General features: G+C 46.1%; 1 protein-coding gene across 1 annotated transcript in view; it reads right to left on the reverse strand.

Moving 5' to 3' along the window:
* Window positions 1-23,170: 23,170 nt before the first annotated feature.
* LGI2 (leucine rich repeat LGI family member 2) overlaps window positions 23,171-25,829 on the reverse strand; it is a 28,975-nt gene continuing 26,316 nt past the window's right edge. The window contains exon 8 of the mRNA XM_045550463.1: window positions 23,171-25,732. Within this exon, the coding sequence (XP_045406419.1) occupies window positions 24,915-25,732 (818 nt within the window). The 3' untranslated portion in view covers window positions 23,171-24,914. The remainder of the gene's footprint in view (window positions 25,733-25,829) is intronic.

The following is a 25,829-nucleotide window of genomic DNA, read 5'->3' on the forward strand; positions in this document are numbered from 1 at the left end:
GCAGGATGGAGATCTCCTTTGCAATCTTGTGGGAAGAGCCTGCCTGAGAATGATACTAAGCACACACACAAGCAGAGCCATGAATCTTCCCCTTGATCCAACTATTCCTAAAACCACATGAATTCATTTCATAAAACAATATTCCCCCCCACACCTTTTTGTTTGTCTGTTTGTTTAAGCCAGTTTGAATCAAGTCTCTGTCATTAGTGTCCAGACAAATCCTGACTAATATTATCTGTTAATCAACAGGCATGTCTAGCAAATCTAGATACTGAGGAAGATAGAAAAGATGATGTGGACCCGGATGAAACACATATGGTGTGGTAGAAGACACCCAGGGGTGGAGTCCAGCTCAAAGTCCCAGCCCTGCTGTCCCCAAGGGGCAATATATAGCTTAACCTCTCCTAAGATGTTACCAATATGGGGATGATAATATCACATGGGTCTGCCTCTCAGGAATATCAACCAAATGATACTATGCATGCAAAAGTGCTCTGAAACTTGAAAGCCCAATGCAAACATACTGAGGTATGTTCTGAATCTGTGCTGTCCCAAACAGTAGCCACTAGCCAAGTGCTGCTATTGAGCACCTAAAATATGGCTAGTCGGAGCTAATATGCGCTGCAAGTGTAAAACACACACCAGCTTTCAAAGACTTGGTATTTTTTTTAATGTAAATATCACATTACTAATTTTCATATTGATTACATGTTGAAAGGATATTTGTATTCCACTGGGTTAAATAAAATACATTACTAAAATTAATTTCACCTGTTTCTTTTCCCTTGTTTGATGTGGACACTAGAGAATTTTAAATTGCATATATGGCTTGCATTGGTGGCTCACTTTGTATTTCTGTTGGATGTCACTAGTGTAAACTGTGAGGGACGGTTCCTTGCTGGTGTGGGAGGTTGGTGAGTTCTGAACTCGTCAGAAAAATCAGAAAAACCTCGGATCAAGCGACAAGGGTGGGGGTAAGACTGCGTTTGGAACCAGTCTCCTGTGGTTGTTGTCTCTGATTTTCCCTGTGAATAAAATGGACTGTCTTCCCTTTTCCTATTATGCCTCCCACCATTCACCACCCACCGCCCACCACAGAATGAAATGCTTTCAGCATCCGATGTGCTGTTCACAATTAAAACGCTGGCTTTTGCCACAGATTCTGATCTACTTGGACTCATCAGTTTCCTTCCCTGAAACGCCCCACATCCAGGGGGAAGGTCCTCTGGCTTGGGCATGTCTTCAGGACTGTGCAAACGGGTGACATCTGTGGTCTGCTGTCCAACATCCACGCCCCCCTTTCTGGAAACAGGGCATTTTGTTCTTATCCTGGGGCAAACCAGGATAAAAAAAAGATCATGAAAAAAGAAGTGAGTGCAAATGGTTTCAGGGGGATGGTATTGCAGGAAGCACTGGGAAAGAGTAGGGAAGTGAGACAGGGAAAGGGTGAATTAATAAGACCACTGGGGGCATCGTGGGGAACACTTTGAGAACAGTGTGGAGCACATCTCAGCATTGTCCCACCAACAGGTGAGTAACCTGAGGTATTTATTCACTAACTTTTATGTGTCAATGTTGAGGGTCAATCTTGGGGCATTAACTTTCTGGTATTTCCAGCCTGTTCAATACACTACTAGAGACAGAGAATGCCCTCAGGCAGAAAGACACAGGGAATCTTTAAAGTATAAAGAAATGTCTGCAAGTGATCTTCAGGAAAGGCTGCAGGGTAATGGTCAGAGCACAGACAGTGTCTGCTATACTGTAGGAGACAGACAGAAGAGATGGGGAGAAATGGAGTCCTTGTTGATAGTGCTGATCTGCTGGATCAAGCCTTACCTGAAGCCTACATCTAGATGTATCATTTACATCTATTAATTTCATGTACTATTTAAGGCAGTTTGAGTTGAGTTTTCTATTATTAGCAACACAATGATTCCTAACTCATTTCTTTCCTAACCTTGTCCCACAATTGAGTAGACTCCCTGAGGTTTCAAAATCAGGAAACAGGGCAGATGGGTAAGTCATTCTATCATTTCCTTTCTGAAACCAAAGTACAATGGAAAGAAAATGAGGAGCTGTACAGGATGGTGGCCAAGTTCTCCTTGGGACCCAGGAGCCACTGCAGCGAAAGGGACCTGACTGAGGAGCTCGCTCAACTCTCTCTGAACACAATCAGCTCCATGCTCCCAGCTGAAGACCATGTCTGATGCGTTGGTGTTAATTCCAGAATACCAAGGATCTTGCTGTAGAAGCAAAATGGGTTTCTTTGATGCACAAGCAATTCTCAAAAGCAATGAATGGAACATAATTAAGGAGTTATTTTATATGTAATATAAAATAATTGTTTCCATAAATAGTTTAAGGAAGTTAAGCAGGAAAAAAAAGGAAAAAATTTCTCCTGACAGTCACATCGTTTCACAAAGTTTCATGGACTCAGGACATCTGGACTCCAGGAAACCTTAAGCATCACATCTGAACTTTTCCTAAGGCTTCCGTCTCCCCCGTGTAATCGAGGACCCAGCTGGAGTCGGTCTCAGTTTTGCTTCTGGAGTTGAGCTTGGTGGTGGGTAAAGAGACACAGGGCCATCCCTGATATGGCCACAAGAGGGCGCTCCCCATAGTCAGCTATACCTGAAAGAAAACTACAGTCCTGGCCAGGAAAACTGACAAGAAAACTTGATTTAAAAGGTGTCGTCTTATAGACTTCAGCAGTAACGTTCTAAGAGCGATCACTGAACACTTTTAGTCTGCTCAGTGCGTCCTCTCAGGATCTGAGAAGCAGTGTCTTATTAAATCTCAGTCATTTGATTTTGGGCATCAATTTATCTTGGGAGCTGCTCCTACATTTTACAAGGTGAGTTTTGGAGCAACAAGATTAAAGATTCAGAAAGTGGGTAAAGTTAACACTGAGCCCTTGGGCCCAGTAAATTGACAGTCGAGCCAGAACAACCATTTACCATTCTGAAGCTTGGACCTCGTTTCACAATTGTGTCTGAAGAATGCTGCTATCACCTCCCTTCCCTGCATTTGTCTGGTCTTTTCAATTCACATTTGCATTGATTTCTCTCTCTCTCTCTCTTTTATTATTATTATAATTTTGCCAGGGATTTTGGATCATTATAAGATTGTGGGTAATGACAGACTACAATTAAGCTGGATTTTTCTTTCAGGAGAGAGAAGAATCTACTCTAGCTGAGACTCCAGATTGCCTGGGCTGTAATTTACGGTGCCGTCACAAAGGGGCCCTTTTTCCGCATGGTGTGCCTCCACGGTGAGCCAGAGGCTGAAGTTGAGGGGTGTGACTCTCCGCACACACTCTCTGGCGCGAGTGGAACGGACGTTAAACAGCTAAGTATAGCTTGAAACTGATTGCGGGCCACGTCCTGCTATTGTGCATCATCAGTTGTCATTGTTGAGGCTGCAACTGCACTGGAATGTTTCTCTTTGTCGCCTGCTCCAAGTTCGTTTCTAGGACAGGAGTGAAGCTGTACGGTGAGCCTCAGGCCGGGGGGTGGGGAGAACTGTTCTTCTGGGGTGTCGCCCAAGCAAGGGGTTGGCAGGTCTTTGGAAACGGGACATGGGCTGGCTTCAGCCATGATGCCTATAGCCTTGCTATTGCTATGGCATCCAGATATACGGATAATCTCAAACAAAGGGTTGAAGTTGTGGATCTGTCCTCACTGGCTGTGGGAACCTAAGCAGCTGTACAGCTTAACTTCTCTGGTCTTAGTATTCTCATCGGTACAATGAGACTAATAATACTCTCCTATTCTCACAGTAAATTTGGGGACCAATGAAATATCTGAAGACACCAGAAATATATATATTCACACACACATGGGTACATGTATAAACACACACATACATATGTAACATACATAGTAGATATCAACTACCCACATGTATTATTATGGGGTGGGTGTATGTGTAATTTCTTGGTGATAGGATTGGAATCAGGTTACAGAAGGTTTATATACTAGAGATGAAGTCTGGACTTGAGTGTCTAATAATAATAATAAATAAAAACTTGCAATTAGTGCTTACCAGGAGCCAGGAACGGCTCTAGCTCCTTGCACATATTAAAGCGGTGGTTTTCACTGTCGGCACCTGGGCAGGAAATTCTTCACCCACATTGGGACTGTCATAAACACTGTGTGATTGTCAAAGGTCTTGCAGGACCCTCAACATCTCTGCTGATGTCGTGTGACAACACAGTTCCCCTGCTTTTTTTTTTTTTAAATACTCAGCTGAGAGCCAGTTTCCTGAGTGTAGACATGTGCTGTCCAATATGAAATCTGCTGGCCACAGGTGGCTATGGAGTGTTTGAAATGAAGTTAGTCTGCACTGGGATGTGCTCTAAGTGTAAAATAATAAACGCTGGATTTTGAAGATTTAGTGTAAGAAAAAAATCTCATTAATATTTTAAAACATTGATTACATGAGGAAATGATAATACCATGGATATATTTAAATTCATTTTGCTTGTTTCTTTTTACTTTTTAAATGTAGCTACTAGGGAATGTTAAAGTACATCTGGAGCTTGCATTTGTGGTTTGTGTTATATTTTTATTGGGTGGTGCTGGTATGAACCGTGGATGTTGGGAGGGTTTTAGAGCCACAGTGGTGTCAGAGCTGCAGTGGTGAACATTGCTCGGCCAGCCCAGCCCATATCCTGACTGTGTTTGGGATGGCTTTGTGTTTAAAATACTCTTCTCCTTAGAGTCCCATGTAACCTAGTTCTTGCCAAAAATGGAAGTCAACTGGATGGGGCATCTGGAAAAGCTGTTGTTAATATGAGAAAAAGAGGACTTGGCTGACATGTGCCTTTGCCCTTTGCTCTTCTCCCCTTTTCTTGCCTGGAATGCAGACATAATGGCTAGGGCTAAAGCAGCCTCTTTGGAACCATGAGGTTGACAGTCATAGTACAAGAATGTTGGAAGGAAGGAAGAGACTAGCTGCTTGAGTGGCTTCCCCAGCCCAGCACTGCCCACCTGAGACTCTTTGTTATGTGAGCAGAATAAACCCTTCTTTTGGTTGTGCCATTGCAGTTGGATTTCTGTTACATGAGTTGAACATGAGCCAAACTGATCATCATTTCATTCTGGAGTCAATGTGGTAGGTATTTTTGCATTTTCAGTCTGTCTCAAGCATTTGAGCATCCTTGCTATGTCTGAGGAAATCCTGACATTAAGAGTTGGGCAGGGCCGGGCGTGGTGGCTCACGCCTGTAATCCTAACACTCTGGGAAGCTGAGGCGGGCGTATCGTTTGAGCTCAGGGGTTCGAGACCAGCCTGAGCAAGAGCGAGATCCCGTCTCTACTAAAAATAGAAAGAAATTAGCCAAACAACTAAAATATATACAAAAAAATTAGCCGGACATGGTAGTGCATGCCTGTAGTGCCAGCTACTTGGGAGGCTGAGGCAGAAGGATCACCTGAGCCCAGGAGTTTGAGGTTGCTGTGAGCTAGGCTGACGCCACGGCACTCACTCTAGCCCAGGGAACAGAGTGAGACTCTGTCTCAAAAAAAAAAAAAAAAAAAACAGTTGGGCAGAACTCAGAAACCACAAGTGGTCAAGCCTCTCACTGCAGGAGGCTCTGCCAATCAGAGTGTTTTCAGGGAGACTTTGATTCAGAGAAACTGGAGAAGGAGGATCTACCTGTTTAGCCCCAGTAGCCTTTTAATAAACTCCATTTCTGCTTAGCCAGTTAGCGTCAGTTGCCTACAACCTAGAGCCCTGATGGACGCAGCTGGGACTTGGTTAAGGTCCTGCTTCTCAGTAGCCGCTTATTAAAATCCAATTCCCCAGGAAAAGACAAATGAGCCTTTAACTTGTCTGTAGGAAACACCAGTCTGAGATCAGTCACTTCCTTACCTTAGATCTCTGTGCCATAAGGCAAATTGCAAGACAACTCAATTATCTCTGCCTACCTCTCTCTACCTCCAGAGGTCATTGCCGTTCTGGGCATACCAAGTGTTCTGACCATCACTTTTTAAGTTGAAGTTGCTGATGGGGAAACTAAGGCAGAGACCAAACCTGGGTAGGGAAACATAGCAAGTGAGGAGTTGCTCAAACTTCAGTCTTTTGCCTTTAGATGAAGTGTATTTTCCAGCACATCTTAAATCCAAAAAAGCTTAGGTAGAGTTAGACAACCTGGATTCAAATCATGGCATCAATACTCACCTGCTGTGTGATCTTAGGCAAGTCACTTAACCTCTCTGAGCTTTGATTTCTTCCTCTACAAGGCTGGTTTCAAGAGTGTGAAAACTAGGCAGCTACACAGGGTTTCCTCAGCTTGGAAAGTGTCCTACTTAGTTGCATGCTTTGCTGTTGCCATTTTGAAATTCTTAATTTTTGAACAAGGGGTCCTGCATTTTCATTTTGCACTGGGCCCCATAAGCTGTGTAGCCAGTCCTGCTCCTCTATAGAATGGGAATACTATTTACCTCAAATATTTGCAGTGAGAATTAAATGTGAAACCATCTCTTATGTGCTTAGCCAAGTGCCTGGAAAGGGTATGTTCTCAGTAAATAACTGTTACATGTCAGTGCAGGTAAATTTTCTCCCAGCATCTTCCCTGGCAGGGTAAGCTCCCACCCCCCTGCTGGTGTCCATATCCTCAGGGCCCATGTGGGGACAAATTTGACATCCACAGCAGCATTGAGGCATTGGGAAACCTTAAGCAACCAAGAATTCTCAAAGGTGATATTTTGTTTCAGTTCTTTCAAAATATAAAGGCACTTGAACTTCCCATGTGGCTTTGACACTGCAGATGGAATTTCCTAGAGAAATGAAAAAGATGAGAAATCCAGGCCATGTGATTAGCCACAGGCTCATAACAGAAGCTCCCAGCTGCCTCCCTCTTCTGAAACACTGACACCTGTCTGCGCTGGGAGGCGAGGGGATCAGGCAGACCCCTCCTAATTACCCCTTGAAATCCTCTGAGCCCCCTTTTATTCCAGTTCCAGGGAGACTTTAGCCAGCATTGTGCAGGTGCAGCTGGATGCGTCATCTGGGACCCATCATGCACCTCTGTCCTGCCTTATGTGAACATAAATCCTGAGATATGGCCTTACTCCTGTTAGAATGGCTTTTATTAAAAAGTTCAAAAACAATAGATGTTGGCACAGATACAGAGAGAAAGGAACACGTATACACTGTTGGTGGGACTGCAAATTAGTACAACCTCTATGGAAAACAGCATGGAGATGCCTCAAAGAATTAAAAGTAGATCTACCATTGGATCCAGCAATCCCACTACTGCATATTTACCCAAAGGAAAAGAAGTCATTTTATCAAAAAGACACCTGCACTCAGATGTTTATTACAGCACAATTCACAATTGCAAAGATGTTGAATCAACCCAAGTGCCCATCAATTCATGAATGGAGTAACAAAATGCACTACATTTAAACCATGGAGTACTACTCAGCCATAAAAAGGATGAATTAATGCCTTTTTCAGCAATTTGGAAGGAACTGGAAACCATTATCTTAAGTGAAGCATCTCAAGAATAGAAAAACAAACACCGCATGTACTCTCTATTAAATTGGAACTAACCGATGGGCACACAAGTACACAGAGGAAAGCAAAAGTCATTGGAAATCAAGCAGGGGAGGGTGGAGGAGGGGAAGGGCAAAAACCCACCTAATGGGTACAATGAACTCTATTTGGGTGATGGTCACATGTATGGCCCTGACTCAAGCCATGTGTCAAAAACATCTGTACCCCCTTAATATTTCAAAATTTAAAAAAAATCCTGAGTCACATGGGGCACCCCAAGAGCCCAGCCCAGAAGTTGGTGGGAGGGAGTAAACACCTGTGAGGCCACCATGGGCCAACAGGGGATGAAAGTTGGTGGGTAAATGCTTCCCTTTTCATCCCCTCAGCTTTGCATTCGGCCGCTTGGTTCTGGGGGGTCGAGCAGCAGCCCCCTGGCACCGGCCAACTTGCTCTCCCCTGTTCCTCACTCCGGCTCCCGTGGAGCCCCCTCCCCAAGACTAAACCCTTGGCCCTGGAGCCTTCGCTCAGGCCCTGCCTCTAGGGAGCCCAGGCCAAGACAATCCCCTGGACTCTCCTGAAATGAAACTCATTTCATAATGTAACCTACCGCCACATATTTTTTTTAAAAAAAAATCAATATAATGCTCTAGCTGTATTTTAATAGCAAAATAAAAGGGAAGTATTCTATAAAAATATAAAATAAAATACCTTTCAATCTGTACATGTTATGGCAAAACTCCACTGGAAAACCAAGAGTGCAGGCAAGACACTGGCCCCTCCGTATGGAACCCCGGTGAACGTGACCGCGTGGTCAGAACCCTGGACGGAGGGTCGGGGGCCCTGGTTGGAGTCGCAGCTCTGCCACTAACCTCCTGGATCATCCGGTCTTTCTCTCTGGCATCGGCTTCCGCAAGGACAAAGCCCGGCATTGAACCGTCTGCTCTCGAAGGACCATTCCCGATTTATTTCTATATGGTTTTCTGATCTTCTGGCCTCTTCTGGACACTTGTTTTTCTGCTCTGGCCTCCCTGCAGCTGCTAGGTCAGCCGTCCACGGCTGGAACAGCGAAGTTCCCGTTGGGGACGCAGCAGCCCCAGCCGCGGGCACCGGCAGGAGACAGTCCCCGCGATACGGAGGGTGCATCCGGGGAGGCGGTGGTGGGAGCAGACAATGTGCAAGCGAACAACCGTTACATAGTAGCCAGAGTGGCGAGAGCAAGGGAGCAAGTACAGCAGGTGAGGGTTGGGGACACGGGGGAGGCTGGGGGCGCCGCCAGCTAAGCAAGCTCCCTGGGGTGCGCAGAGTGCACTGTGGGACGCCCGCTGCTCCCGTTAGAATGACCCAGAAAGGCAGCAGCTTAAAGCAGTCGCTATTTCGTTAGCTCTATTTGTTCCTGTTGGCCAGGAATTCGAGAAGAGCTGGGGCCTCCCCGACAAGGCGGTCAGACGGGCGGAGTGGCGGGGACGTTCCCGCGGGGCGTGTCCGCGGCGTGTCCGCGGGGCCTGGCGTGGGTTCCCTCCCGGCACGGGGACCCCCGGGCCGGCGACCACTCACGTGTGGCAAAGAGCCCGGGCGAGTGTCCCAGCAGCGCAGGCGGACGCTGCGACACCCCTCGTTGGCGACCCCCCGGGGAGGGCCCAGCCCCCGGCCCCTGGTGGCCGCACCCCGCGTCATCGCCTCCCCGGGAGGCCGGCGGGAACTGCGACTCGAGCCTGACCGATCAGACTGGCCGAGGGAGGGGATGTCCTCTCGCGATTATGTTCTGTGAGTGGTAGGGGGCTTTCAGATGTAATAAAGGTCCCTCATCGGTTAACTCTGAGCGGGCCTGGCCTAATCACAAGACCCCCAAAAAGGCAGCCCAGGCCGGGCGCGGTGGCTCACGCCTGTAATCCTAGCAACTCTGGGAGGCCGAGGCGGGAGGCTCGCTCGAGGTCAGGATTTCGGAGACCAGGCTGAGCGAGACCCCGTCTCTACTAAAAATAGAAAGAAATTATCTGGACAGCTAAAATATATATAGAAAAAAAAATTAGCCGGGTATGGTGGCGCATGCCTGTAGTCCCAGCTACTCGGGAGGCTGAGGCAGGAGGATCGCTTGAGCCCAGGAGTCTGAGGTTGCTGTGAGCTAGGCTGATGCCACGGCACTCACTCTAGCCCGGGCAACAAAGTGAGACTCTGTCTCAAAAAAAAAAAAAAAAAAATGGCAGCGCAGGTCTTCCCTGCAGTGAGAGAATCCAAACAGCAGAGTCTCTCTCTCCCCATCGCTTCCTGCTAAAGGGCTAAATCACACCTGCCCCGTTCACATGCAGAAACCCCAGCCCCCAGTACCTCAGAAAGGGGCTGCGTCGGGAGACAGGACTTTTAAAGCGGGGACCATGTTAAAAGGAGACTGTGAGGGGGGCCCTGATCCCGTCCAGCTGGCCTGGCGTCCTTCTGAGACAAGGAGGGAGACACCAGGGAACTGTGCACAGGGGAAAGACTGTCAATGCCTTGATCGCGGATTCCCAGCCTCCCGAACTGTGAGAAAATAAATGTCTGCTGTTGAAGCCACCCAGTCTGTGGTATCTGTTATGGCAACCCTAGTCTTGCCCTGAAGAAGTCAGCTGCCGTGAATTCTACGGTCCCAAGGAAATGGATTCTGCCAAAAGCCTGAGGGAGCTTGAAAGTGGATGGATTCTTCCCTAGCTGAGCCTTCAGGTAAGAGCACAGTCCGGCCAACACCTTGATTCCGCCCTGGGGACATCCTGAGCAGTGAATGCAGCTAAGCTGTGCCCGGACTTCCGACCCACAGAAGGTGTAAGATACCAAGTGTTGTGGTCATTCGTCATGCCACATAGACACCTAATACATTTGTAATGATTCAGCTTTGGAAGTCACAACGCCACTTCCGCTGCATGTTATTGGCTACAAGTGAGCCACAGGCCGCTCAGATTCTAGCACTGGGACGGGAGATGTTGCTATGGCCAAATTTGGAAAATACAGCCTGTGACACCTGCATAATTGAATTTTAATTTGTGGCTCATGTTTGAAACCGCAGCTGGCTTTCTGCGTCTACATCATCTTAATTTACACTGCATGTTTCCTCCGATTGGTCTCCACATGGGCTTCTTCGGAGGCCTATTTGGGTCCCTCTAAGGGATGTCTCCCTGTCCCTTTGAGGAGCCCCCAAAGTACACAATACCAGCACAATTTATAAAATAGGGTTTTCCAAACATGCCCTCCACATGTGATGACTGTTCATTCAGGTATTTTCACATGATGCTTTAATAAATAGAAACATTTATTTATTCGTGTAGATTTTCTTTCATCACACCTTTGCTCCTGGTGGCTGGTTCCACTGGTCAAGCCTGCAAAAGCACAAGGGTGATTGGCAACTGGAAGTGTGTATCTCAGCACCTTGCAAAGCGGCCCCTGAAACAGGTGCATTCAGCCAGTTCTCAGGGCTGTACCTGTTCTTAGAAGCCCCCAGTCTGGACCTGCACTATTCTTGGGAGCCCAAAGGGGAAAAGCAGAGTCAAGAGCCCCGGCCCAGGCTGGAAAGGCCGAAGCGTGCATGGCGCTCCAATAGCCATGACACTCTCGCATGCTCTCAACTAAGAAGGACCTTGGAGGACATTTGGGCCAACCAGACATCTGGTGCTCAGTTCCCTTCTACAACATCCCCACCTAGTGGATCTGCCAGAGTGCTTCTCCAGTGGGGATCGTCATAATTCCCAGTTGCCCCAGGGAAGGAAAGGGTAGGTTTCATTCAGAAGAAAGAGGCCATTAGTCAGCTGGAGTCTCTACGCTGCCTTCCTTGACCTCTTTAGCAAGACAATGATCTTGACAGCCAGGCACTGTCAACAGACAAGGATTTTCTAAACTCCTTTAGTTTCATGTCTACATTAGAGCATGGCTGGCTAGACCATAGAGCTTTCCCACAAGACAGAGGGGAAAGAAGCCATGAGTAGGCAGAGGAAATGGCAAGAATATTCCTTCTAGGCCAGGAGATTGTTGGAGGAAGAGGAAAAAAATAGGAGAAGCAGAGAGGGACCTGCTGAGGTTCTCCATCCAGATGTCCAGGGGAGGGCCAAGAACCCTGCAGAGCCAGGGACATGCTTCCCCATGAGTCCCCAGCAGAAGCTGCAGATGTCTAGGAGAAGCCACCAAGTGGCCTCTTTCAACATGGCACAACGTGGGGGCAACAACTATGGCAGACGCGGCACTTCTGGACACAAGGGACCTCACACGCCCTGGTGAGGAGGCCTGGAGATGCTGAGATAGCTGGCAGAGTGGCCTGCCAGGGGACAAAGAGGCCACTGCAGGTAAGTTTCCAAGGCTGAGGCAAACGGCCAAGATCCAGTGATGGGTCCTGGCCAAGAACAACATATCGACAGGTATCGCTCGCTTGCTAAATGTGAGGCTTTTCTAAGTGCTTTCCATTTATTAGCTCATACTTAATCTTTGAATTAGTTCTGTGAGGTAGGTAGTATCATAATCCCCATTTTTCAGATGAGGAAACTGAGCAAGAATCAACCAGACTCAGTAGTCCCAAGGTCAGAGACCAAACTAGGGCAGGACAGAAGACAAGGAGTATCCAGAAGATTCGATATGTATGTAAGGACCCTTCCCTTTCCCACTCCCACTGCCACAAGGACCCTGGAAAGTTCTCCTGAAGGAGAAGCTAACGAGTGTGGAAATATGAAAAGGTGAGGATTTTTGCACGTTTGAGTGGAGTGTGAGTAAATGTGTGACTTGGCTTCATTTCTTGGCTTGGCCTATGCAAGGGGCTGTGCTCTGCACCAGAGAGTCAGCTCTGGGTTTGCATCCAGCTGAGCTACTCACTTGCTGTCTGACTCTGAACAACTTAGTTAACCCTTGAGGACTTCATTTTTTTCATGTGAAAAATGATAATAATGGGTGTATATTACTTAGAACAGAAGTCAGCAAACATTTTCTATGAAAGGCTAGAGAGTAAATATCTTAGGCTTTGAAGGTCATAGGATCTCTGCTGCACCTGTTCAACACCGCTATTCAAGTACGAAAGCAGCCACAATGCAAAAAAGGATGAGTGTGACCGAGTTCCAGTAACACTCTATTTACAAAGCAGACAGCCAGACTAGGCCCAAGAGCCATAGTATGCTGACCCCTGGGTTGAGTACAGACTACACAGTGACAAATACACCCCCAAATATAGTGTCTTAAATAAGACACAAGTTTATTTCTGTCCCCTGTTCACAGTCTAGAAGTGAGTGGTCCAGGCTGCTCGGGCATCTCTGCTGCACGTGTCCTTCAGGATCCAGGCTCCTTCTCTCTTTTCTCTTCCATGCCCAAGGGGCATTCAAGGAACAGTGAAAACAAGGTTAGAGAGAGAGAGAGAGAGAGAGTGTCAGAGAAACAGAAAGAAACAAAGACAGATAGAGTAGTTTAGGTTCTCATAGAGCATTGTAGAAATTTGGCTTTTGCTCTGTGAGTGATGGGAAGCCCTGACCTTCCCCTGAGCCACCTGCTCTGACTTACATTCTAACAAAATCCCTGCAGCCACCAAGTGGAGAGCAGACGGGGGAGGCAGGGAGGCAGCAGGGGCCCAGGGAGGCGGCCACTGCGATAAACAAGGCAAGAGAACACAGTGACTTCGATGAGGGTGGACATGGTCAGATTTTGGACATTATTTTGAAACACAAATGTGCTTTTATTTTATTTTTTTCTGCTGAGAAGTTTCAGCTTATCAAAATTGATTCCCAAAAAAAAGTATGAGTCACTGTGTAAACCAGTCACCTTTGAGATATGACCAAAGGCCTCTGGGAACCAAGTAATTTCTGAGTTTCACAGTAAATAGCTGCACATGAGCAGGGACTTGAGTCTTTTTTGTTAGACACCAAATATTCAGTGCTTGGCACAGTGTGCAACTCATAGCAGGCCCTTAACAAATATTGGGGAGGGAAGGAAGGAAGGGAGGAAGGAAGGAAGGGAGGAAGGGACAAAAGAAATTTCTCCATTAAAACACAAAAACACAAGAAAGTACATGTACAGCAATTAACACAGAATCTGCCATAAACTAAACCTTTGTGTTAGCTTCATAAAGGTGCACACAGTTCCTACTGTGTAGAGAACAAGAACGCCAAGTTGAGACAGAGGTGCTGGCACAGGCTGGCCCAGCCCCACCCAGCCCGCAGCCTCACAGGTCCCCTAGCCGTGATTCCGTAAATCACGAGGTCATGGGCTTTCACAGTCTTGATTACTTGGAACTGAGATGGTTAAAGCTGTAATTCCAAGGTGGTGCCATGTTCATCGCCTTCCACTGGAAAGGCAAAGCACAAGCAGGAAATTGCCAGATCACCACCCTTAAGCCAGACATGTCACCTCTGGACCTCGGCTTCCTACCTGGCATACAAGGGGGTTAGAAGAAAGGCTCCAAAGGATTTCAGGCCCTCATGAGCCGTGATTCCAGACTCAGCCCTGGTCCCCCATGTCCTGGACATCTCCTGGAGAGAGTAGCTGGCCAGTGGCCCAGGAGAGGGGCCCACATCAGGTGCGTAAGTGGGTGAGCAGCAGAAAAGGCAGGCCTCAGGGAGCCGTTGGTCAAGGACTACCTGTCCAGCTTCTCATATCACCCATGCAGCAAAACAGACCCCCTCCACCCCACTACCATATGCACATTCTTTCCTTGGAATGGGATTACAGAAAAAGCATGGACTTTGGAGTCTAATACATCAGGATCAGCACTTGGCACCTACGGAGCTCTGGCTTTTTGCATATTTGAATATTGAAAAGGGAGCATAACACAGTGGATAAAAGTACACCCTCTGGTGCCAGATTTGCTTGGGTTCAAATCCAAGCTCCTCTACCTGCTGGCTGTGTGCCTCCAGACGAGTTCCTTAACCTTTCTGTGCCTCTGTTGATTCATCTGTAAAATGGGGATAATGATTGGGCCTACCTCACAGAATTTGTGAGGACTAACTGAGATAACAGGTATAGAGCCTTTGGAATAGCACCTGGCACTGGACAAGGCCCATGTAGGGGTTAGAAATGATAATTATTTTCTGTGTCACCTTGGGCAAGACACATGAGCTATCTGGCTCTCAGCTTCTTCATCTGTAAAAGGAGATAATAATATTGACCCTGCCCGTTGGTTATGAGGATTGGTTGTATAAACTGTATAAATATACAAACTAAGATGACAATGGGGTCCCTCTTCCTGGCTGCCCTCTGAGCATCTTGAAGACAGTGCAGGGCAGTGGTTAAACGTGTGGGTTCTGGATGAGGGTTGCCAGATTTAGTATTTACAGGATGCTCTATTAAATTTGAATTCAGAAACACATGAGAAAACTCGTGCTAAAAAAAATCATTGTTTAGCATGCGTATGTCCCATGCAATATTTGAGACATCCTTAACTAAAACAAAATTTGTTGTTCATCTGAAATTCAAATGTAACTGGGCATCCTGCATTTTATCTGGGAACCCTATTCTGGAGGTGAACTCGTTTGTGTTCCAGGTCTTATTGGCTGTGCAAACCTGAGCTAATTAGCTAAGCAGTCTGGGCCATTCTTTCCTAGCTTTGCCACTCTTTAACAGTGTTATCCAGGGAAGCACTCAACATCTTCGGTGCCTCCGTGTTCTCATCTGTAAAATGGGGATAGGAGAGTGCCTGCACCGCAGCATAGTCATGAGAATACATGAGTTAAGTCACGTAACACTCTTTGCCTAGTGCCTGGCACCCAATAAATACTAACCATTTCTTCAATCTGCATCCTTTCAGCAAATATTAATTGAGGAACCCTTTTGGGCTAGGTGTGCTGGAGAAACAGTGGTGACCACAGAGACACAGCCTCAGAAACGAGAGCCTCCCCCTGCCGTGGTCTCCCATCCCACCCTCGACTTTAATGGTTGTAGAAAATTGAACGTCCATTTCATGTCTTTAATTTGCTAACAGCTCAGCGAGCATTTGTCTGAACTCACCTATTTTTCCTTTACAAATGCCCACTTTTCCCTTCCTGTAGCCCATCATGACTATAAATCATCGTCTATGACTCCATGCTTAGAAAGAGCCAGGGCTACAGCCTACCATTGGAGAGTTTTACTGGGTTATTTATTGCGACAGAAAATGCAAATGTGTTGGAAGTAAACATAAGGGGAAAAGCTACTTCAGCAGCATGTGCGGAACGTAAATGCAGATGGAAATGGGGGTGTGGAGTGGCATTTTTAGTAAGTAGAGCAGATACTCCACTTTGCTGAAAATATGAAATATCAGAAAATTCTCCTGACTTTCGATGTTACTGAAAGAAATGTAAAGTTGACCTGCTTCCTCTTCCAGGACCCCGGAATGATGCTATATTTTGCGATAGTTGGTGCTGTTCAATGTGAAAAGCTGATAAAATAGCAAATAAAAACCCAGGAAGGGAATGTCTGGGAGAACAGAGCTTTACCCAGCTACATCAACCCTTCTCATCACCTGCACTGCAGAAAGATCCTCTCCCAGTGCTGCCAGATTTCCTTTTACTTGCCTGTGTCATACCAAAAAGATTTCTTCCAAGTGGTTAAAAATATATTTTCCTGGTCTCTGTGAATAACTTGCAAATAGAATTAGGAAACAGGAAGCCCGAGCTCCCCAGATCCGCTCAAGGACAAAGAAACATCGCCTTGTTCTGAGTAGCTGACGTGAGAGGGAGAAGGCTTGTCTCTGCTCCTGGTGTTTCCTTCCACTTTGAGGGAGCCCTAGGAGCACAGCAGTCCTGACACCAATCTGCAAGCCTCTCTCTCCAACCCTCTGGGATGTCCTAATAGGATTAGCGAGCTAGGACGAGAAACTGGGCCCGCTGAAGCCAATCTTGCCCTTTCCCTCTGGCCGGGCACAAACGTTTCCTCTGCTCCTCTGTACTGCACATCTGTCGCCAGGTTTGTCAAAATATCTGTTTTAGGGGTCAGCATTAGGAAATAATGCTGCAGACAGTAAGTCTCAGTCTGCAAGCTTTGCCACACTTTGACTGTGTGAGCTGGGAAAGCTCTCAACCTCTTTGTGCCTCCGTCAGTAATAAAGGTGCTATTCTGGCAGTTTCCCTGTGTCTCAAGGGAAGCAATATTCAGACAGAGAACCGGGGCTTATGACAGGGCTACATCAAACCCCAGGAGGTGATGGATGACTCTGAGATATCATAGATGGGGCTTTTCCTCAGAGTCAGCCACAACCCACAAAACACAGGCTGGAAGACCTTATTGTCACAAAGAAATCTCAGCAGTGGTTAAGGAAATTAAGGTGATTCTATTCCACTTTGACAGTCAATCTCAGTCTAGACTCTGCTGAAATGCCTTCAAGAAATCTCCCCTGATTTTTTAGCTAAATTGATCACTTCCGATGTTAATGCAGCTGTTGACTCACCTGGGCACAAACTATCTGTGGAAATGGCATCTCTCCCTTAAACAATGTGGGAGCATGTATGTGGCATGGTGTGGTGTGGTATATATACGTGTTGGTTCTTAAACTTTCTCAAATTAATGGATTCATTTGGCAGCAACTTCATTCCTATAAGCCAATGAAAATGGTGATGTATTAGTTACACCTTACTACATAACAAATGACTCCAAAATTCAGCAGCTTAAACAGTAAACACTTGTTGTCTCACATAGTTTCTATGGATCAGGAGTCCAGGAGTAGCTTAGTAGCAGCGCAGGTTTCTCAGGAGGTTGTACTCACAACGTTGGCCAGATCTGGGATCATCTGAAGGCTTGACTGGGGTGGACAGAGCCACCGCCAAGACAATTCACTCTCATGGTGCTGGTTGTCGACAGGAGGCTCAGATCCTCCCATGTGGCCTCTCACAGGCTGCTCGAGTGTCTTCACAACATGGCGGCCGGCCTCCAAGTAAGCAAGCCAAGACTTATTCTGAGAAATCTCACACCAACACTTTTGCCATACTTTACTCCTTGGAAGCAAGTCACTAAGGACAGCTCACACTCCAGGGCAGGGAATCAGGCTCCACTTCCTGAAGGGAGGAGCATCAAAGAATTTGCAAGCGTATTTTAAAACCACTACAGGTAACATGGTGCAGAAAGATAGGAGTGGAGGCAGAAGAATGTTAAAATCTACTGAATTTATAATAGAAAGAATAAAATGTATTTGTGTTTGAAAATGTGGAGCTTCTTGCCCTCTGCCCAGGAAACTGATGCAGAGAAATGGGGAAGAGGGCCAGACAGTGGAGCGGTGACAAAAGGGAGAGTTTCATCCAAGAGTGTAGGACCAGGACTGGGGGTGGCTGCTGGTTGTGGGTGGTGGGAGATCAGGAGGCTTGGGGGGAACTGGATTTCAGAAGCAGCACGTGGATGGTTATGAACGGGCTTTCCTCTTCTTGCAGGACACAGTACAGACCAGAATTAGCTGTATTACTATTTGCTTTGGGGGCTGTTCCATTAAGTGCTGCACTGTGGTGAGAACGGATCACATGGATCAGATTATTTATTCAGGTTACATTCACCTGAATTTCCACCCCATGCAAAATGGCAAGAAAACACTATATTTAAAGCTTCTTAAATGCTTCTGTATCCTTCTTAAGACTTTTGTATTCCCAGTACTAGCACAGCATCTTCACATAGTGGGCACTCAAAATTAGTGGAATAGACTCAAATGAAAAAGTTAATTTGGATTTTCGTGTGATTTATAAGCCAAAATGCTGTGATCCAAAGGGACAGGAAAATGATGTAAACCTGAAATAAAAATATTTGGGGGTGGCGATGTGTCTAGAATTCTTAGAAGGGTTAAGAGAAAAAAATTCAAGAAACTAGGAGAAAATCACGGCAAGATGAGCAGGGTTAAGCCTGGCCCAGGACCAGCCTCAAGAGTGCTGCTTTCTCCTGTGGGCCCAGCCCTACTTTCCTGCAGTCTGCAGCCCACACTGCCCTGAAAGCAAAAAGGGAGATGGCAGAACTGCTGGGCTGGAGACGTGACCTGGAATCTGCCAGCGCTACAATCGGAGGTGCTGATCAGAGCTCTGTGTCACTTCTTGGGGGAGATGGATGGTATGAGGTAAGGCACAGAGAACCAGACTTGTTTCCCTTTGTCCCTAACAACTGTTTCATGGAAGAGGAAGAGAACTTAGCTCTGCTCTCTCTTGGTTTTTGCAGACTCACTGGAGTAGACACCTGGAGGTGTGTGCAGGAGCATGCTTTTTGGGGCCTCTGTACAGATTCCAGCAAGTGCTAAGAATTTTGGGGTAGCATTTCCATGACTGTCGGCCTCTCATCCTATGTTGCCTTGGTTTTCTGTCTGGCTGAATGCAGGAGCAGGAAAAGCTCACAGTCAGCAAGACACTGCCTGGAGCAGAGGCCAGGAAATAGGGTTTGTCCAAGGCCTTCAGTCTCAGCTCTGCTACCAATTTGTTGGAAAAAAATCATTTGTGCCAATTATACCCTGGTTAGTAAAGGGTTGTCCTGTCTGGGATGCAAGTGCAAAAGCGAATTGCAAGGACAGGTGATCAATGAAGGTGACACATTACTTATGCCTCCAATTCTTCTCAGTCCTCAATTTGCTTTCTGAGAAACAGAGAAAATAAATGTACTTGCCTTGCTAATGGGTATGTGGTCAAGACTGGGCAATTTACACAGAGCACGTTAGTTCCAAGATGAAATGCACTGAGATTTTAGGATTAGCCTCTGCTTTAATGAGTTTCTGACTTGCAGATCTGAAGAAATTTTGTTCTTTTCTGCACTTCTTCACAAACATGACACAATGACTTAATGGTAAAACAACAATGAAAAGAAACACAGCCTTTCTCTCTATACTGGTCAAAAGGGTACTTCCCCTGGCCTGAAATAATCTTTTCTCCCATGAAGTTATTATCTGTATTCACAGCTCATATTCCACTGAAATGCACTGGGTCCAGGTAAATGGTTGTCTATGATTAGTGTCTACTCGGATCAGCTGGGCATCCATTCTGTTTGGTTGGTGCCTGTGATGGACACACGTTAAGCTGACTCCCCCCAGCCTCCTGAATCATATTCTCATATAATCCCTTCCCCCTGAGAGCAGAACTTGTGACCTGCTACAAACCAATAGGACAGGGCAAAGGTGATGGGACACCTGGTTATCACTGCTACCTGTTTCATTCATTGCACAGTCACACAGTATTTTGTAATGCAGAATTTTACCTAGACCTTGTGTTGTTCACTATGGCTTCAGGCACCTATGACTTTCCCTCTTAACTAGATTTTAAGTCTTATGAGAGCAAGAACTCTGTTCCTGAACATTTTAAAAAGCCTCACAGCATATCAAAGTACTTGGCACGTAGTAAGTATATGTGATTTGAAGTTTTGACCCTTCATTTGTCCAACTAAACCAAATGAGTCTTAGATTAAGACACATGCAGCAAACATTGCACACCTACTATGTGCCAAGTTAGATCCCAGACATGCAGAGAACAAGTCAAAAGTCCTGCCCTCCAGGAGTTCATAGTTCAAGCAACCAATGAGGTCTTACAATCTCGCCTCCTTCTTACCATGTAGAACCAGAAGACACCCAAAGATTCCTAGTTCTTTGTCAGTCTATCAGGACTATAATTCCACAGATGAGGTAGAGGTGTAACTGTAAAGTTCTTCAGTGAGTTTTTAATGACTTTTTAGTTTCCAAGTAGAAGCACTAAAAGACCCTGGTGGTTCCTATCTTCCATTTAAGCAGGAAGTGAGCCCCAAAACACTGCTGTCCCTCAGTTGCCCGTCATGGTGTCCCTTCAAAGCTATGACTCACCTGGGCAGCTGTATATTCAAGCAGACCACAGATCAAAGCTACACGAGGCACAGAGCACTTTTTATTCATAGGCTTACAGAATGTATCGAAGTAAGAGGCATATCATTTGTTAACTCCATTTATTGAAAAGAGCTAAATATGCATACGGCCTAAAATGCATCCATTGTAGTCTGCATACGGCAAAACTTGCTTCCACATACATATAAACTATTCTTATTTTACCTAAGTTATGCATTTAAAATACATAAAAATGGTACCAAATGACATACTGGCCTATTTTGTCACAATTCTTGCACATTCCTGATAATCAAAGGGATTGATGGGGAATGCATAGTTTCCTTACTAGAGAAAAAGTAGATTTTGATACAAACAATGGAATACAGTAGGGATAAGAGGATAAGAGTGTCTTGGTTAGGTCTCAGTAGCTTTACAACATAATTCTTATTCAACTAGCATTACAATTGGTTCTTTTCATTAATAATTGGGATGCTGTTCATTTGCCTGGTCATTCTACCTTCTGCTTGCCTGGCTGAGGCAAAAGAAAGCAGTATCACTTTTCCTTGTCTTCCAGTTCATTTCTACCTTCCCCAAAGAGTTTTCTCCAGAGCCATCTGTCCTGCTTTTCTGCCCATTCCCTTTCCCTGGCCCCCCAAATCTGGACCATTTTTCTAGCTGCATCAGCAACTAGATTATTGTATTTCACTCCAGGAAGCTGTTGAATAGAATCTTTGGCCACTGCCTAATTAAAGAACTTTCTTTCGCAGCTGCAAATGAGGGGCTGATACCTCTGCAGAAGACTCAGGAAGCCGGTTAGAGATATTTTTCTTTCGGTGACATGCAAAGAGACGCCCCTCCTGCGGCTCCTTCATCTCTCTCTCATCGTACCCCAGGCTGGAGAAATTTCCATCACGAGTGCTCCTGGCAGCCAAACCTCTGGCATCCCACACTGATTTCTTTCCTAAAAATACACAGCTTCTCACTCCACGGGGAAGAAAACCGCAACACTGCCATTTCCAGTGTGCTCCCTAAAGGCTGATGACGGCCGGGAGCAATTCATCATCATGCGTGCATTCGGGTTTTTAATTTTTCCTTCATAGAACTCTTCTTGTTTATCTTCTGGACATTGTGACATGAACCAGATGCACGTCTACCTTAGCATCCCTCTCCTAGCTCTGTGGGGCTATATAGGAGGCAGAAACATTCGTACACCTAGAAATCCTCTCTAGAATAACAGAAAGCTATCTGAAATTTCTGGAAGACTTCCCAAAGTGGGGCCTTGCATATAGTGGCAGTTCCACAATGTTTGTTAATTGTCAGATGGACCGTTGATTGAATGGTGTCTATTCGGCATGATTTTCCTTCTGGCTGTGCGTATTTTGTTGCACTTTTTATTTTATCTCAAGGTGCTGTTATATTCAAAATCATGATAAAAATGAAAGTCTTCCTCTGGGAGGGTAGAGCAGAGTGTCAAAGAAAGAAAATACAATGGCCGCTGATCAGAAGGAAAGTTCTAGAATGTCCACTCCCTACTGGATAACCATGGGCAGGCAATCCACTTAGATTTTGTGTCTATGTCCTTCTTTCTGAAATTAGCATAATACCTGACTTCCAATAAACTGTAGAACTATCTATGAACAGATGAGATGGACACCAATGTTCACTGAAAAAATACAAAGCTTTGCTGAAACGCAAGGTGGGCTTACTACCCACTGCTCAAGAACACAGTGCTCTTCACATGTAAGGTTTGTTTTTCGAGTTTTGATAAGAGGCCACGTCCCAACCCTATGGAGTCTGGGGACAAGTCCTCCCTTTAAGGGAGGGCTGGATGGAGGGGGCGGCCCAGGAGCCTAGGCAAAGAGGTTATAAAGGAGAAACAAGGTGACCAGGTGCCACCCATGGGAGGTGGGAGGGAAGGAAGGAGCAAGAGCTGCCCCCTCAGGCTGATCTCCACAGGGGACGGTCCACACGTTTCTCAGCCTTGGGCGTTTGCTGTTGTTTAGTTGGTTTTGCGTTTTATGTTATTACTGGAAGAAAGCCTCTTGCAGAAATTGTTTAAAACTTCAGGGATTCTTGGGCTGAAGTGGTAAGATTAATGGAGCAAACTTCCACTAGCTCGTGCCAAGAACATCTACGCTTCCTTAGTAAGTTGGCCAGAACAAATTTCTCCTCCCACAGCACAGGCACTCTGTAGATTGCAGGCTCTGGTCTTGTACAAAATCAAAAGAAGGAAGGGATGAAGGAAGGAAGGAACGGAGGGAGGGAAACCTGACTGCAGTTGAGTAGATCACCCACCTCTCACATGCCACCCATCACCTGTTTAGATCTTATTTTCACCCGCTAAAACCCCATCTGGACTCAACAAATCCACCCCTCCCAAGCCCAGCACCCTGTGCTTCCCAGTTTTCCAGATTCCAGGCACTGGTGAGCAGAGTGGTAAGTGCAGTCGGTCAGTCCCTGACTCACCCTCAGAGGTACAGCTGGGACCTTGGTACAGCTCTGCAGCGACAGCACTGTGAAATGATGCCCCAGTTGCTTTCCCTACAGGCAGCTGGAATCGGGAACATCACTTCAACCTGGCAAGGTGCTGGGATTGTCTAAATGTCTCCTACACTATTTGCCAAGTATCTGTTTTTCTGCCCAGGCTTGTCTGAGGGTTCCATGCTAGTGAAAGGATAGCTTGCCCGTCTTTACAGCCAGAAGAACGGCAGAGTTTTCTCGTTTCAGCCTCCAGTGTGGGGATCTGGGCACTTGTAGTCCATTCAAATAAACCAAGAAGGCAAAAGGCTGCAGAAGAATGATTTATGCTTTAAAAATGAAAACAAACCACGTTTCTCCTGTTTGCTAGGTATTTAGAAGAAGTTTCAAGCAACAACACTAGTATGTGTGGGTGAGTTAGTTCATTAAAATCCCTGGTTTCCTAGGCTGGAAGCCTCAGCCTGCAGTCCCAGAATATACCCAAAACAGCAATGCACCCTTCTCTGAGTGCTATTTACTGCCTCCGTCTGCATTGTGTAAATCAGGAAATAACAAACACATTCATATTTGTGGCAAAACATCTACCTACTCATGACATGGCAAATAATCACTAAAAAATAATAATACAGTACAATGTGATTGTGCCACTTTCATGGCTAGAAGTGAAGTTGTAGGGTTGTTCTTTCAGAGCCACCCCTAAAAGCATTCACTTCTTATTCTCTGAAGAGAACCAGCTACCCGGACAGAACATCCACTAGGAACCTTCCACGCAACTGGACTCCATGAGCTCCCCTGTTGTCTGGGGCAAAGAGGCGCATTTTGAAAGAGGCCACCTGGTCCGCACCTGGTTTGTAGGGTTCAGCTTGTCTGGCTCCATAGCTGGTCCCTACTGATCAGCCTGAGGTCCCCAGCCTGTACAGGATGACCCTGCTGCCAACATGTGGCCCCCTGTGGGTGTGGGGGCCCAGGGGGGAGGAGGGTTCCTTTGCTAAAGTACTGGGAGGAGAAGGAGTGTCACTATCACGAGTATCCGGGTTGCGATCTGGTGTCTGCAGCACCTTCAGTAGGGCTACGCTAGCAGCAGAAATAGCAGCAACGCAATAAAACACCACTGTTATGTGATTAGGGAGGTAGGCAGATGGGCAGGTAGGGAAGTTGGTATTCAATGACTTGAAATATTAAGTTGTCCAGAGGGCAAAGACACGCATACATCAAAGAGCCACCTCCAGCTTTCAAAGCACATGGAGACCTACAGAAAGTCCCTTTGACTCCATAAAATCTCACTTCAAAAATTCTACCAAATGCTCATCAGATGGAAATACCTATTTCATCCGTCTACAGGATGGAACAAAAAGCACCGTTCAGTCTTTGGCCTGTCTGCTGGTTACCCACAAACTCAAAGGACGGGTTCGGAGAAGCAGATGAGTCCTGAAGAGCATCAAACAAGCCTTATTGCTCCAGCCACCATGAGGGTCAGCTTTGAACCAGAAGAAAGAGGGAAAATTCCTTTGTCTCACTGCTGAGCCCTCGTCCCGTGCTGGGCCTAGACATGTGTCACCAGGATGTTTTCTTTGTGGCAGAGGAAGCAATGTCAAACATTAAATCGTTAACATAACCATGACAAGCATCCATGCGGGCCAAGAAAATAGCCAAGGTTCTGCTATTAAGGAGGATTCGGGGGGCTGGGCATTACTTTCAGGAAACTAGGATGGCTCAAAATAGCACTGCTGAGTGGTATAAGATTTTTAAACTAATCATCAGCAAATCTTTTCAGCTGACTTTGGCTTTAAGCGTTCTTACCAAAAAGACTGCTAAAATGGAATGAGAAGGGCCCATAGTTTGTTTGGTTGGTTTTTTATTTCATTATAAGAGCCGTCCCGTCTTATCCAATTTTCTCCTTCCTCATTAAAAAGAAAAAAAAAGAGGAAAAGAAAAAGCACATTACTTTTCTAGATGGTAAGAGTAAATGCTATACTCTTTTCTCAGAAATTACAGGCTTTAAGATGTCTTTTTAAATGGTAGAAGGAGCATGTCATGCAGTTAGCCAGTAAATGCAATCCCTGATTAAAATGTGAGTTCTAAAAGTTGGAAAACTTCTAACTATTTCCCCAGTGCATTTTTAATCTCAGAGGGCTGAGCCTGGCTTTTATTGATTTGTTTATTTTTCTTCTTGGTCCTCTCTTGTGAGGGCTAATGCTACATGTCTCTTAAATTCACCCACCAAACCTTCACAAACTTAAGTCCACAATGATATGTTCAAAAATCTTTGTCTTCCCTTTGAAACTGGATGCAAAAAAGAAATCTCTCCTGTCGGTGGAGACGGCTGTGAACGAACGAGGCGCCTGCACATAGATCTCCTTAAACTTCTTGAAGAGCTGCTTCTCCTTATCCCACTGGTATATCTGAGAGAACGTGTAGTCACTCCCCAGGGCCAGGTAGTGATTATCTTTGAAAGAAAAGGGCTGCAGGGTCATGGCCCCCCGGGATGGAAGAGCCTGGATCTCCACAAACTGCTTACTGTTCCACTTCATGACTCTGGAGTCCCCGATGAAGCGGGTTAGCGAGAGGTAGAGGGCGTTCTGCATCCGGAAGCTCTTCACAGCCAATACGTCCTCCATGTTGGGGATGTCGCCGTGGGGGACAAACTTCTTAGAGCTTTTATTCCACTGGAGGATGATGGGAACCTGGGAGCGGCTGGACAGGATTAGATGCGATTTTCCATCTATGTCAACGAACTCTGCATCCGTGTCCCTGAACCACTCGTGCAGGGACTGGTAGGAGTAGAATCCCTTGCTGTTCCATTTATAAACTGTGGACAGACCTGCTTTAGAGCTGTCTGCAATGACAAAGAACGTCTCGTCGTCGATCTGGAACAGCTCGATGTCATTGGGCTTGGAAATGCGAGAGACTTCTATGTCTTGGAATTTGACAAACTTGGTCCAGTTCTCGTCGTATTTGTAAATGTGAGAGCCGCCGAAGAGCTGGGCCACCACCACAAAGACCTGGCTGTCAATGAGGATGGCCTTGCAGCCCACGATGGACTGACCTGTGCTCCAAAACAAAAATGGGGATTAGTGCAGCTACAGTTAAAAATGCACCTTGATAATGGAGTTGGACCCCTTGTGCAAAGGCTGGCGGGAATG

Source organism: Lemur catta, chromosome 4 (assembly GCF_020740605.2).
Source record: "Lemur catta isolate mLemCat1 chromosome 4, mLemCat1.pri, whole genome shotgun sequence".
Lineage (NCBI taxonomy): Eukaryota > Metazoa > Chordata > Mammalia > Primates > Lemuridae > Lemur > Lemur catta.